We start from the raw sequence: 13514 nt of genomic DNA, 5'->3' as shown, positions 1-13514 counted from the left end.
ACATTTCTGATTTTACCAGTGTCCAAACAGGATTTGCCCATGGCTCCATATAAGTCATGACACTGCAGAACAAAAACCAAAACATAAAATTTTTTTTGTTGCCTTCAAAATGCATCTTATTTCACATATTAGCTCACTGTAATATATGGACCCTGGATGAAGTCCAATTTGAACAAAGTGTTAAAAAAGTAGACAACTGAGGAAAACTGAAGACTGACTGGATATCTGATGTTAAGAAATTATGATAAAGGGACTAGGATTACAATCTTTATAAAACTAAAGCTTTATCTCTTCTAAAACCTTTAGAGATGAAATGATATGAGGTACTGAATTTGCTTCTTGGGGAGACCCCAAATGAAATAAGGCGGCCACTGAGTATGTGGGGGGCTAACCATATACAACCCTGACCCTATTGCCATTTTTTGCCAGATGTTTTGTTGTTGTTGGGGGGAGGAAGGGGTGCTGCCCTGTATATTGTAAAATGTTTAGCAGCATTCCTGGTCAGTAAACTCTCTTCCGTTGTGACAACCAAAAAATGTCTCCAGACATCATCAAATGTCCACAGGGCAGCAAAACTGTTCCTGGTTGAGAACCACTAATACAAACTAAATTCTCCCTACTTGTTTGCTTGAAATCTTCCGTAACAATACATTTAAGTCTTATTTTAATTATACTCTGTGTAATGGTACATCTATGTCTCTCTGGTTGAGTAATTAGTACATAAGCTTTTGAGGAACAGCTTGGTACCCAAAAAAGCAGAGGGAACTGAACTGGAGATGTGGAGCCTAGTGGTGGCTCTGCTACTAAATAGTGTTGTCACAGCAGCTCCTGTCACCTCTCTGAGCATCCTCATTAGGTCAGATTATTTGATTAGTCCTTATGAGTTTTAAAATTATTTGAAAACAGTATTATCTTTTATATACCCATCAGCTAAAGGTGGGTACTCACATTTGTAAATCAAACAAACGAAAACAGAGTAGTGGACTAGGATGAAGACAATATTCTTGTTGCAAATAATCTGCCTTTTATTATTCCTCTATCTATAAGCAACACTCCCATCACAGCCATATACAATTATTTAAAATTGATTCCCAAGATAAGCAAAATGGAAAGTCTTTTCACAAAAAAGACAAAGTTGTTCTAGTCATAGTAGCCAAAATGCCCATCAACGGTGAATGGATTAGAAATTGTTGTACATTAACTGGGTGATGTATGGAAGTGTTGAATCCCTATACTACACACCTGAAACTAATATAACACTGTATGTTAACGATACTGGAATTAATATAATAACTTAAAAAAAAAACAAAGAAACTTTTGTACATCCAAACAATGAATTACCTACCACTCAGCGATAAAAAGAAATGAACTACTGATACACACACAAACATTAATAAAGATTCCATTTATATGACATTCTAGAAAACATAAAACTATAGGGACAGATAACAGATCAGCGGTTGCCAAAGGCTGTAGAAAGAGAGAGGCAACTGACTGTAAAGGGCCACAATGTAAGCAAGCACCTTCCTGGGCAATGAAGATGTTCTGCATCTTGACTGTGGTGATGGTTACATGACTATACATTTGTCACAACTCATCAAACAAGACACTTAGGAAGAGTAAATGTTCCATCTCAACAAACCTGACTTTAACAAAACAGCTGCTCAAGAAACTGAGAGCTCTCATTCATTCTTGTACCCTCACCACTCAACTGGCAGTTCAGGAATGGCAGGCAAATAACATGACATATGCCAGACACGTAACACTCGACACAAGGGCACCACACTGTCAAAGACACACAACTACTTCCAGAAGATTCTAACACAAGTTAAAAAATGGAACAGGGCACGGTGAATTCATGCCATGATATGCTACAAACCTCTGATTTTAACACTGTCAAAAATTCAAATTTAAACACATTCTACAAGAATAAAGGCACGCTCCATACCTTACACTGTTTTCAAAGAATAAAGTTAGTAGTTTCTAACAACACACAGAAAGATTAGAACACGATTCAACAAATTCACCAGAGAACAAAGTAAAGACTCACTTAGTTGGTAAGTCCTTCATTATCACAAACCTGACTGTTTTTGGCTTCAGTTCATTTAGAAAGTATGGAGCTCCTGCTCTGGGTCAATGTAAGATTTTGCTGCTTGGAGTGCAAGTCAAGGACCGAAGCTAGTCAACGCCCTATTTTGCTTACTCCGCTCTGCAGTGTGGTCAAGGAACAGGAAAATGATCAAGTCACGAACACGGTCTTCAAAAGAGCCGTAAGAAAATGGGTTCACGGACTCACCTGGTCTATGATTTCCTGCCACTCACTGACTCTTCGCGGAACTTTCTAATCCATCTCAGGTGAAGGAACACGCGCCGCGGAACCACTCACTCACCAGGGGAAAGAGCACTACATCCTGGACACTGATACGCTACGGGAAGGCTTTAGACCAAACCCTGCGTGAACAGATTAAGCCACCTGAGAGCCACCCAGCAAACAAGCGGCACTTCCAAGACTCAGACGGAGGCACCGATACCGCCAGGCCACAGTGTCTCAGGACAGGCTGAAAGCAGGGAAACGGGCAGAGCGAGAAGGCTGTTCCTCAGTGACGGCGTCCTCCTGCCAGGAATTACCCCGTAACACGTCGAATGAAAGGCCCGCGGAGTTTCTTCACCAGCTACCTGCTCCACGTCTTCCAGAAGGCACCTCCCAGACCCGAACTGCCGTGAACCGAGCGCGAGACAAGAGCTCAGAAAGCACTTGGACGGAGTCAACGTTTCTCCGAAGGCCTTTCCGCCGCACGTCGCTGCCCCCGGCCCTTGGAAAGGGTTCCACGGACACAACCAAAGGGTCCGCGTAACAGAATCCCAGGCTGTGAGCGCTGGAGCGGGGGCTCGGCGCCGTCGAAGCCCGCTGGCGGTCGGCAGGCGAGAAGCCAAGCCCGGAGCGGGCGTCCCCCGGCCGGGGCGGCGTTACCACCCACCTTCCTTTTCAAAACCGCTTCATCGACCCTTCCAGACAGATGCGCCTGGAAGGGAAGCGACTCCTCAATGAAGCCGGTACTCTCTCCCAAAACTTCTCTCCTGACCCTGCCAAGGGGCCCTCGAACACTCCCCCGCGGCCACTCAGGTTTCGAGCCTGTCACTAAGCTTAGTTCCAGACAGTTTGACAAAACCAGGCAAAAAGGACAGCCCACTCGACCCGATCAATGGCTTCTCACCGGCACCACGAACACGTTTCCAGCCCGCCAGCCCCTCGAGAGCTTGCCCGCCCGATCTGCAAGGAGAGCCTGCCCCAAGTCAGCACCAAGCGCGGCCGAGGGCGGACAACACGCACCGGGCGCGGCGGCCGGGGTCCCCCCCCCCCACCCCGGCCGGCGAGCGGGACTCGGCGAGAACACGGAGGCACGACCCGGGCCGCCGCCTCCAGGAAACGGTCGCGCCCCGCCGCCCCCCGCGGCCTCCGGCCGGCCCACCGCGTCCGGCGCGCTCCGGGCCGGGGACCCCCCGACGGCACGGGCTGCCGTCGCGCTCCGGGAGGCAGCGGGGGAGACCCGGCCCGGGCAAACCCCGAGAAGGCCCAGGGCACTTACGTTCTCAGTGTCTCTTTCATTCACCGTTGGCAACGGGGTCCTAGTGGACATTTTACTCCACTCCACTTCTGCACAATGCGAGGGTGAAACAAAACAGCACACGGCCTCGGGGGGCCGGCGACCTCGTCCTCGAGCGCCCTGCGGTTCCGGAACGGCGCCGCGGAGGGCGGCTCCCCTCCCCCACGGCCGTCTAGATCCCGGGCCGGGCCCGGGCCGTCCCTCGGCGGGTCCCGGGGCTCATGCTCCCCCGGCCCCGGCGGCCGCGCCGAGGAGCCCGGCGGGCGGCGGTGGCGGGGCCGGGCCGGCGGCGGGCTGCGGTCGGCCCGCCGGCGTCCCCGCGCCTCAGGGCGCCCCGCGGGCCCGGACCCCCTCGCCTCCTCCTCCGCCCTCGCCCGTCGCACCGCGGATCTCAACGCCGGGGCCTCCACACAGCGCCGCCGGCTGCCCCCGAAGAGGAGGAGGAGGATGTGGACAAGGTGGACCGCAAGACAGGCCGCCGCGGGCTGCGGGCGCCGACCATGGAGGGGGCTGCGGAGGCGGCGCCTGCGCCCGGCTGCTCTGCTCCCTCCGGCTCGCTTGCCGCCTCAGCCTCCACCCGGTGGCCGCCGCCGCTCCCGGTACCTCAGAGCCTCACGGACCCAAGATGGCCGCCCCTCGGCTTCCTCTGCTGCCTCCGGATGCCGGAAGTGACGGAACCGCCGCCTCCCGGAACTCGGCCAATCAGCGAGGCCCGAGGAAGCTGGCCCGGCCGCTGTTGCTAGGGGCGACTCAGTCAGGTCTGGGGTGGAAGAGGCGGCGCTCTGGGACGGGAAGGGGTGGTGGGTCGCGGCTGGCGCAGCAGGCGCCCCCGAAAAGAGACGGCACATGGTCCTGGGCGGTGGCTTGAGCAGGACTGCTGGGTTGGCATTTACAGTGTTGATAGAGCGCCTACTGTGTGCCGAGGTTGAGGTCGCGCCCGCGGGACCGCGCTGCACAGAATCGAGCCGCGGCAGCAGTTACAGGGCCGGGGCTGCGGGGAGGAGCCGGGCTTCTGTATGATCAACCGCGACCCCGGGATCGAAGATGCAGCCACCTTTCCTGCCTCCAGCTCTGGGTAGCAGGGGGCTAGGCTCGGCACCCGGAGGAGCTCGCTGTCTGGAGGAGGATGGACTTGGACCCACCTAAATGCCATTCGGAAGACAAGAGTGCCTACGGGTGGGCTTGAAGCCCTCCCCCCCCCCCCCCCAGGGACCAGTTCCTAAATACCCGTAGGGGTTTTATAACCGGGCTCTTCTACACCAGCATGTAAGTGCCGAAGGGCTGGAAGCATCTCTGGGTGCCAGCCTTGGGCCGAGCTCAGCATCGCTTGCAGGCTGGAACGTTGGAAATGCTACTGGGAGCCTTTCTTGCTCCCTTGCCTCTGCATGTGCCCCGTGGTCCCGCGCAGACCCTGGCACTGCGGTGGATGGCGTTTATTGGTTCAGGGACCTTGTGGATTTGTTGCCTCATTTAAGCCTCAGGGTAATATATATACGCATATATATATTATATTCATATATGCGTATATATATAATTTTTTTAAGTAAGCCCTATGCGCAATGTGAGGATTGAACTCATGACCCGGAGATCAAGAGTCTCATGCTCTATCGACTGAGCCAGCTAGGTGCCCCTCAGGGTAACCCTATAAAGACGGGCAGACGCATCTTGCCATCCAAAGCCTAAACAGATTACAGTGCCTTGACCAAAGTATCCAAATGGGTTAGCTGCAGAGCTGGGATTTGAACCCATGTCCTAAAACTTCCCTAACAGATAAGTTCTTATAGTGGGTATGCCTTGTTTTTCTTACTTTCGTCCCTCTTATTTCCTTCCTCCCTTCTTTCCTGCCTGCCTGCCTGTCTTCCTTTCTTCCTTCCCCAGCATGTGAACCATCTTGCTATGTCTGGGGCATTTCCTGCTCTGTGAGAAATACATGTCTTTAAACACCAGCGTCATACCCAGAGAGGACAGAAGCTCCCATCACAAAAACACATGAGGACTAAGATGCATTCGGGGCTTCAATCTTACCCTCTCAGGCAAGTGTTCACTGGGGCCAATGGCAGCCTTGTTTAAAATGTTATTCTGTCTCTCCCTGTTTGGACAAGCACACATGATTGAATTCCCATTAGTTAAATGTGTGCTTCATACACTGCAACTGAAATGTGGGTGAGCACAAGATTGTGGAGCCCCAGTAGGGCATTTAGCCCAATTTGGGGGGTTGGGTAAGGGAAGCTTCCTGGGAAAGAGATCATTTATTTACACTGAGTCTGAAACCATGAGTAGAGTCAGCCGGTGAGGATGAGTAGAAAGGCATTCCAAGCAGAAGGGCAGCCTGCACAGGGGCACAGAAGTGGGAAAAAACATAGTGGGATTGGGTAAATGTCAAGAGAAGGGGAGGCGAGAGTTTAGGTTGGAAGGGGAGGCGGGAGTCAGGCCAAGCCTGGATGTAGCGTGACATTCAATTCAGCATCTTGAATTTCAACTAGATCAGCCATGAAAACAGAGGACCCACAAAAGGGTTTCAGCCTCGGGTAGGAGCAGAGAGACAGGGTTTGGACAATTCAGAACATTGTATATTGGCCAAAGAAGTAGCTGGGGGATGAGGTTTCCAATTAAATGTCTTTCTCACCTCACCACAGCACACATTAAATAATAAATTAGTGAATGCCAAAAGACAGGAAGCAAAGTTGACACTGTTTAACTCAAGATTCCTCTGGTTTTCATGAGAGCTGGAATTAAAGAAACACTTTGAGCTTTTCATTGCACTTATGTCAAATGACATCATGGTACTATAAAGACCTGGAAATGGGGAGATGGGAGGCAAGGTATGCATGTGGACATGAAAAAAAAAAAAAAAAAAAGAGGAAGAAGTGGAAAAGAAGAAAAGAAAAAGCAAAGCATTGTTATACATGGAATGGATCTATGATCTGGAAGGAATGGAAGAGGGAGATCTGAGATCTGGATCTGGAAGTCATTCTCCGAATGCCTTCTTCTGTCCTTGTTCCCTATCTCCATATTAAAGTAGGTTCTGTCTTGGTCTCCTTAGACTGAAAAGACATAAATCAACATACCAAGCTGTGTATGTGCAGAGGCGGTGCTTACTTTCATGTTAGCAAGGAAGCTCATCCTGAGATGTCAGAAGCTAAAAAGAATCTAGTTCTACCCTTGCTGCTGGAGGGTGGAAAAAGAACGGAGCCTCGAAGAGGTGAAGTGACTTGTCTGCAGCTGCACAGCTAGTTGGCAGGAGAACCAGAATGGGGCCCAGCTCTCTCAAGCCCCAGACTCCTGTTCTTACTCCCAGCGACAGCTCTCCTCAACTGTATAATGACAGAGGATCCAGAGGGACCAGGAAGATGTTCCAGCCAGGAGAATGGAAGGAACACAGTCTCAGACATGAGAATTCCTAAGCTGCCTGCTGGCCCCTCCCTGAGGGCAATGATGAATGGCCTTGTGCAAGAAACATAAGCACCCATTTGTTTAAGCCATGACACTGTGGCTTGTCTGTTACTTGCAGACTAGTGCATTCCTAACCAGTTCTGTCCTGTGCGGTGGTCAGATCTCCTGCCACCCAAGCCTAGTGCTCTCTGCACCACGTCTAGTCTGGAGGGCCAGAAAGGCCTGCTTTGGCCTGGCCACCACAGGGCACTCAGCCACCATCCTTCTGCCAGAGTGTGGAGGGTGATGGGGGCCAGGAGCTGTTCTCAGTGTGTGTGCATGTGTGAGAGAGAGACAGGTAGAGAGCTGACAGAGCTGAGCGCTGAGAGTAAGCCACAGAGAGAGGAAGTGTGTAATAATCATATGACACCTGAGAGGCAGGGTGGGGGGGTGCCGGGCGGAGTGTAGGCCAAGTAGGCCACAGATGCTTGGCGACACTGGGAAATACGAAGCCCATTTCAGATCCACCCTCCAGGCTGCTCCCCAACATATTGGAGGTCAGAGCAGGCCCACTGCTATCCTTTTAATTCACTCCTCTGGTCCCCTTCTTCACCCCAGTGGGGCCATGATTGCCCTCAGGGAGGGGCCAGCAGGCAGCTTAGGAATTCTCATGTCTGAGACTGTGTTCCCGCTGTCCTCCTGCCTGGAACATCTTCCCGGTCCCCCTGGATCCTCCCTATCATTATACAACCCTATCATCTCACCTCTTCCATGGAGCCTTCCAAGATTGGCCTCCAGTGAGCTCTCCCCCACTCTCAGCATCCTTGATTTTTACTGCCTGAGGTCATAGTACATATATTGAGCTCCAGCTGTGTACCTGGCACCAGGCACCTACACTTAAGACTGCTAACTCTCCAACACCATGTGAGGGAGTCAACACGCATGTTGTTGGTGGCAAGGGGAGGGGACCAGCGTTCAGAGAGAGGAACTGTAACTTGTCCTACATTGTCATCCCCAAGAGGAGAGCCAGGGTCAAACTCCAAACCATGTTTTTCCCTCCAAGTGTCTAACAGTGATGGATCCCTTTCATTGCGGGTAAGTGGGGGGCCTTCTAGCCCCTTGTGCTTAGCTCAGCAATGTCCAGTTAGAAACTCAGCACAGATCTGATGGTGACCACCCTTCTCTCTTCCAAGTACTGTATCCTTTCAGGATAATTGTGGATGGACTGCTTCTAAGATGGGTCACGGACATACCAGCCTTCCTTCCTGAACACACAAAAATTCAACTTTGATCAATGACTTAGAGCTACCCTTTTATCGGTTCCCATAATGCACTGCAATATTGGGATGGCTTTGGGGAATATGGAGATAGAAAGGACCATCTGCCCCTGCACTTAATGGCTCCAAGCTATTGAACTGTTCTATTCTCGGGGCACCTGGGTAGCTCAGTTAAGCATCGGACTCTTGCTTTTGGCTCAGGTCATGACCTCATAGTTCATGGTGTCGAGCCCCATGTTGGGCTCCACACTGACAGTGTGGAGCCTGTTTGGGATTCTCTCTCTCCTTTTCTCTCTGCCCTGCCCTCGTGCACACACTGTCTCTTTCTCTCTCTCAAAATAAATAACCTTAAAAAAAAAATGTTCTATTCTCTGATGTGCTGGAGATTGTAGGTCTGGATCCAGATCCAGATGCATATGTATATGACATTCTGTTGGGTGACCTTCTAGATCCTGATGGTGTGGGTCTCTGTAGCAGGCCTTCTCTCTTGGCCACTCCGCTCTAAGCTAGGAAAGCCCACTGTTTGGAACGCATGCAAAGGTCTGTGGACGCAATAGTTGCGGAAGAGAAGTGCGGACTCTGGAGTTTGAGCCTTGACTTATGACCCTGAATGCTGGGTGACCTTGGGCAAACCACTTCATGTCTCTCAAGGCCAATTTCTTAATTAGTCGAATGGGAATAATAGTACCTGTCACTCACTGTTGCTGTGGCGACCCACAGAGGTCATGCGCCGGGAGCAGCCAGCACGTGTGTGCAGAGTTCACCCTTCCCGGGCAGCTGCACTTCTTGGTTCTCCCCGGGATGAGCGCTGGAGGTCAGGGTCAAGTCTTCTTAGGCTACACATGGCTGAGAGGTCAACACTCACTCCTCTTGCCAGGCTTCCTCATCCAATCTTACCCACCTCACCGGGCACCTCATTATTGGAGGCAACGGATGCAAATGCCCTTGGTAAGAGGTCTGGCAACACAAGGGAAGCTGTTAGTGTCCATATCAATGCCTCTATTCGCATTCGGGAACATGGAGACTCCTGAAGAGTGAGAGGCTTGCTCAAGCTCCCCACGCAGAAAGTAGTGCCCTAGATCCCAGGCTGGTGGTTCTGACATCATGCTGCTGCAAAGACAAGTGGGCGATAATAGACTAGGGGAGAGCAGGGAAGAGCGGGTGACGAAGATTCACGACCTCTCCCGAGACTGACATGTGCCGCCTCCCTTATGGCTGACCTACGGAAGTAAGCACATCTCCCAATACAAATAATAACTTTTTCAGAAACAATTCTAAGCTCTTTTTGAGGAAAACATATTTTCTGTTACTTCAGTTCCTGTGCCATCCTTGGAACCAGCGGACCCCCATGAAAAGCCATATTTGCCTCTAATGGCAGCCCTCCCTCCCTGTCTCCTTTCTGTCCTTTGTTCTTCCCCTAACGAGTGTGTATCATGCACCCACTTTGTGTGAAGCAGTGTTTCAAGCACTAGGGATATAGCTCTGAACAAAGTTCTCAGCCAAGTGTCACAGGACACACATCAAATAATTCATGAGTGATATAATTTAGGGCACGATAACTTATAAAAAATTAATGAGGGTAGAGTGACAGAGACTAAGCTCTTTGGTTTTAATTCAAATAGTATTCAATTTTTTTTTTTTTTTTTTTTTTTTTTTGGTAATAGATGCACATGGTGCACAATTTACAAGGTGCAGAGGGATACACAGTTAAAGGAAGACTCTCCCTGGGGTGCCTGTGTGGCTCAGTCAGTTAAGTGTCCAACTCTTGGTTTTGGCTCAGGTCGTGATCTCACAGTTCATGAGTTCAAGCCCCACATCAGGCTCCGTGCTGTATGGAGCCTGCTTGGGATTCTCTCTCTCCTCTCTCTGCCCCTCCTCCACTCGCACATGCCCTCTCTCGCCCTCTCTCTCTCTCTCTCTCTCAAAATTAAAAAAAAAAAAAAACTTTAAATTAAAAAAAGCAATATTCCATTTATGCAAAGCTCAGAAGCAAAAAAATGCAAAACCAACAACATATTGTCTAAGGATGCAAACATATGGGATAAAATAATTCAGAAAAACCAAAGCAGATAATAAACACAAAAATCAGGGTAGAGGTTCAGTGGTTTGAGGAGACAAGGGTGGAAACCAGCAGCAGGTGTAGGAGCATTGGTATGTCACCATCCCTGACAAATACTTGACATGTTTTTAAAAACAACTCATTGAAGAAAATTCCCCTAACATGATATTAAGCATTTCAATTGAATAATTCAGGGGCGTTTAGTACATTTGAAATATTGTGCAACTACCAGTTCTATCTAGTCCTAAAACATTCCCAAAGTAACACCCCTACCCACGCAGTAAGCAATTTCCCTTGTCCCCTTCTCTTCTAGCTCCCGGAAGCCACCTGTGTCCTGTCTCTATGGATTTACCTATTCTAGATATTTCATATAAATGGAATCAGACAGTATCTGGCCTTCTGTGTCTTGCCCCTTTCACTTAACACAATGTTTTGAAGGCTCACCGACATTGTAGAATGTGGCAGTACTGCGTTCGCCTTCATGGCGGGATGACGGGCCATCGTGTGGATGTACCAGCTGTGTTCATCCATTCATCTGCTCGGCGACGTTTGGGCCATGTGCCTATCAGCTCCAGGAGCGGTTCTGCGTGTGGCACCAAGGAATGCATGCATCTATGTGGGTAACTGCTTTCAATTTTTCTGGGTAAGTGTCGAGGAGGGACATTTCAGGTCCACCCAATTTTTATTAAAAAAAAATAAAATTAAAATAGTTAACAAACATCGGCCAAATATAAGATAAGAGGGCCCTCCAGCTAGATGTGGAGGTGTTGGGAGGAAGCTGTCGTGTGTCCAGGAGAGAAGGAGGGCTGGAGCTAGGGTTCACGCTGGTTCAGATTTGGGACAGCGTGTCCCAGTTGGGACTGCAGGGCTTGCTGATTGACCGGACACTTGGGAAGAGAAAAAAGTAGGAACTGAGGCTAGCTCCTTGTACTATTTACTGAGATGGGAGAGACAGGGTTGGGGGAGGGGACTGGGGGTAACAGCGGAAGAAATAAAAAATTCAGTTCGGTTGTGAACATGTTGTATCTGAGATGCCTATCAGACGTCACATGCAGTAACTCGGGACCTATTTTGTGTCTTAATTTCCATATAATAAAAATTGGGTGGTGGGAAGAAGAACAATAATACCTCTTGCAATCCTACTATATTATTGTAACTACATTTGTTGCGGAATATAAACTCAGTAGGTGATGTGAATATAAATCTATTTTTTGGCCCCCTGTTTTCAATGGTGTTCTGTTGAATCCACTCCAGCTTGTTCTCTAACTTTCTGGACATTCACAGTTACTGAAAGTCCTGCCCAGTTTAAAGCTGCCAGATCAAACTCAGTGTAAGACTGGGACTTCCCGATCCCCTGCTGCAGTCGGGCCCCTGGTGGAGGAAGGGGGTGCCCCCTTCTGGGCTGGAGCCCCTGGTGGGGAGGGGCACACACTGGGTGGGCAGAGGACCCTGAGAGTCAGAAAAGCAGCGACAACTTACCCAGAGCCCACTCAACACACCCTGTCCAACGCCCACAGACACCCTTGTGCCCATGGAGGGTCACCCTTTCCTTCTACATCCCTGAATATCCCAAAGGAAGTGCTCCTGTGGGGAGTCTGGACCCATGTTCTTCCAGGCACCCCCAGACCCTCCCTGGGCCCTCAGCCCCTCCTTCCTTGGCACCTTCTCTTTATGTATAGACCCTTCCACCGGCCACAAACAGTTGCCTCTCTCTGTATTCTAGGGGACCCTCAACTCCATGTCCTCACCCCCACTTTCTTCTTCTCTTCCACTCTCTGCTGAGGTCAGACTTGTGATCTGTGACACTATGCCCCGCCCCCCCCCCCCCCCCCCCCCAACTCCTGAGTCGCCCTCTCCTATAGCATTTCCAGCTTCATCCTCCCTCAACTGTTTGGTATCTTAGAAGCCATGGGCCTGCCTGTCTTCCTTCTTATCTCTCTGTAATGTATGAGTTCCCATTTTCCAGATGAGAAAACTGATACTCCTAAAGGTGAGGTTTACTGAGCTCCCTCAACTGGTAAATGGTGACACCAGGCCTCTGCTGCAGGCCGTTGACTCCGTGTTCTGTGCCCCGCAGACTTCTCAGGGTCTGGAGAGTATCTGAGCTCACCAGCAAAGTAGGGCTCCTGGCCCAGGTCACACGCCCAAGCACCAGCCTGCCCGGGCACCAGTGGGCTCGCACAGACTTAAGGACCTGGTGCCCCTGAATGTTGGGTGGTGACAAAACGAAAATGAATGATGAGTGATTGACGTATCGGTCAGAACAGGAAGGAGCCTCGGAGTTTTGCCACTCAGTATTTATTTTGTCACTCCCCCCAGCTGATCAGGAGAGGCTGAGGCTGGGCATTGTTGGGGGCAGAGGTTCTGGAGAGGCTGCCTGCCAGGCCTGGGCTTCTTAGAAAGCTCGCTCTGACAGGGGAGGGAGCATCAGCTGGATCTGGCCAGAGGCAAATCCCAAGAGCCCACAGGGCAGAGCAGCTGCTGCAGGTTTCCCACGGGGACCAGGTACACTCCTCCTGGGCTCAGCGTCTGTTTCCTCTGGCCACTGTAACAAATGACCACAGGCCATGTGGCTGGAAGCAACATAAGTTTATTCTCCCAACTTCTGGAGGTGGAGGACTGAAATCAAGGTGTAGGTGGGCCACACTTTCTCTGGGGGCTTTAGGGGACAATCTGTCCTTTGCCTCTTCCCGCGTTGGTGGCTGCTGGTATTCCTTGATTTGTGGGCACATGGTTCCAATGTCTGGTCACACTGCCATCTCCTCTTCTGTCTTTGTGTCATATAAACACATTTCAGCAGGCTCCATGCCCAACTTGAGGCTTGAACTCATGACCCTGAGATTGAGAGTCACATGCTCTACCAACTGTGCCAGCCAGGCAGTTGTGTCTTTGTGTCTTTGTGTCTTGCTCCCTTCTGGCTGGTTCTCATCACACTTGTGATTACATTTAGGGCCCGCTCCGATAATCCGGGATGATCTCTCCATCTCGAGATCCTTAATTTAACAACATTGGCAAGATCTTTGCCATATAAGGTAATATGCACAGACTGCAGGGATCAGAACCTGATATCCTGGGGGCCGCTGTGTAGCCTAGTACCCTCAGACTAACTAACTTGCCCACAGTCACCAACTTAAGTGAGAAAATGATCAAGAAAGTGTGGCTAATATATTCAGGACATTTATATTGGCTATTTTTGCAGTT

At 50.4% G+C, this 13514-nt stretch overlaps 1 protein-coding gene and 1 non-coding gene across 9 annotated transcripts in view; both read right to left on the bottom strand.

The window, feature by feature from the left end:
• Nucleotides 1–3687, bottom strand: part of MARK3 (microtubule affinity regulating kinase 3) — a 113891-nt gene extending 110204 nt beyond the window's left edge. For all 8 annotated transcript variants that reach the window (XM_045448350.1, XM_045448352.1, XM_045448351.1 and 5 more), the window contains exon 1: nt 3588–3687. In XM_045448350.1, coding sequence (XP_045304306.1) covers nt 3588–3638 — 51 coding nt within the window. In that variant the 5' untranslated portion in view covers nt 3639–3687. The remainder of the gene's footprint in view (nt 1–3587) is intronic.
• A 9432-nt stretch (nt 3688–13119) lies between these two features.
• TRNAE-CUC lies at nt 13120–13192 on the bottom strand. Its single transcript has one exon. It is a non-coding gene; the product is annotated as a tRNA-Glu (tRNA).
• Between the last annotated feature and the right edge of the window lie 322 nt (nt 13193–13514).

Source organism: Leopardus geoffroyi, chromosome B3 (assembly GCF_018350155.1).
Source record: "Leopardus geoffroyi isolate Oge1 chromosome B3, O.geoffroyi_Oge1_pat1.0, whole genome shotgun sequence".
NCBI lineage: Eukaryota > Metazoa > Chordata > Mammalia > Carnivora > Felidae > Leopardus > Leopardus geoffroyi.
This window is presented reverse-complemented; position numbering and strand designations above follow the sequence as displayed.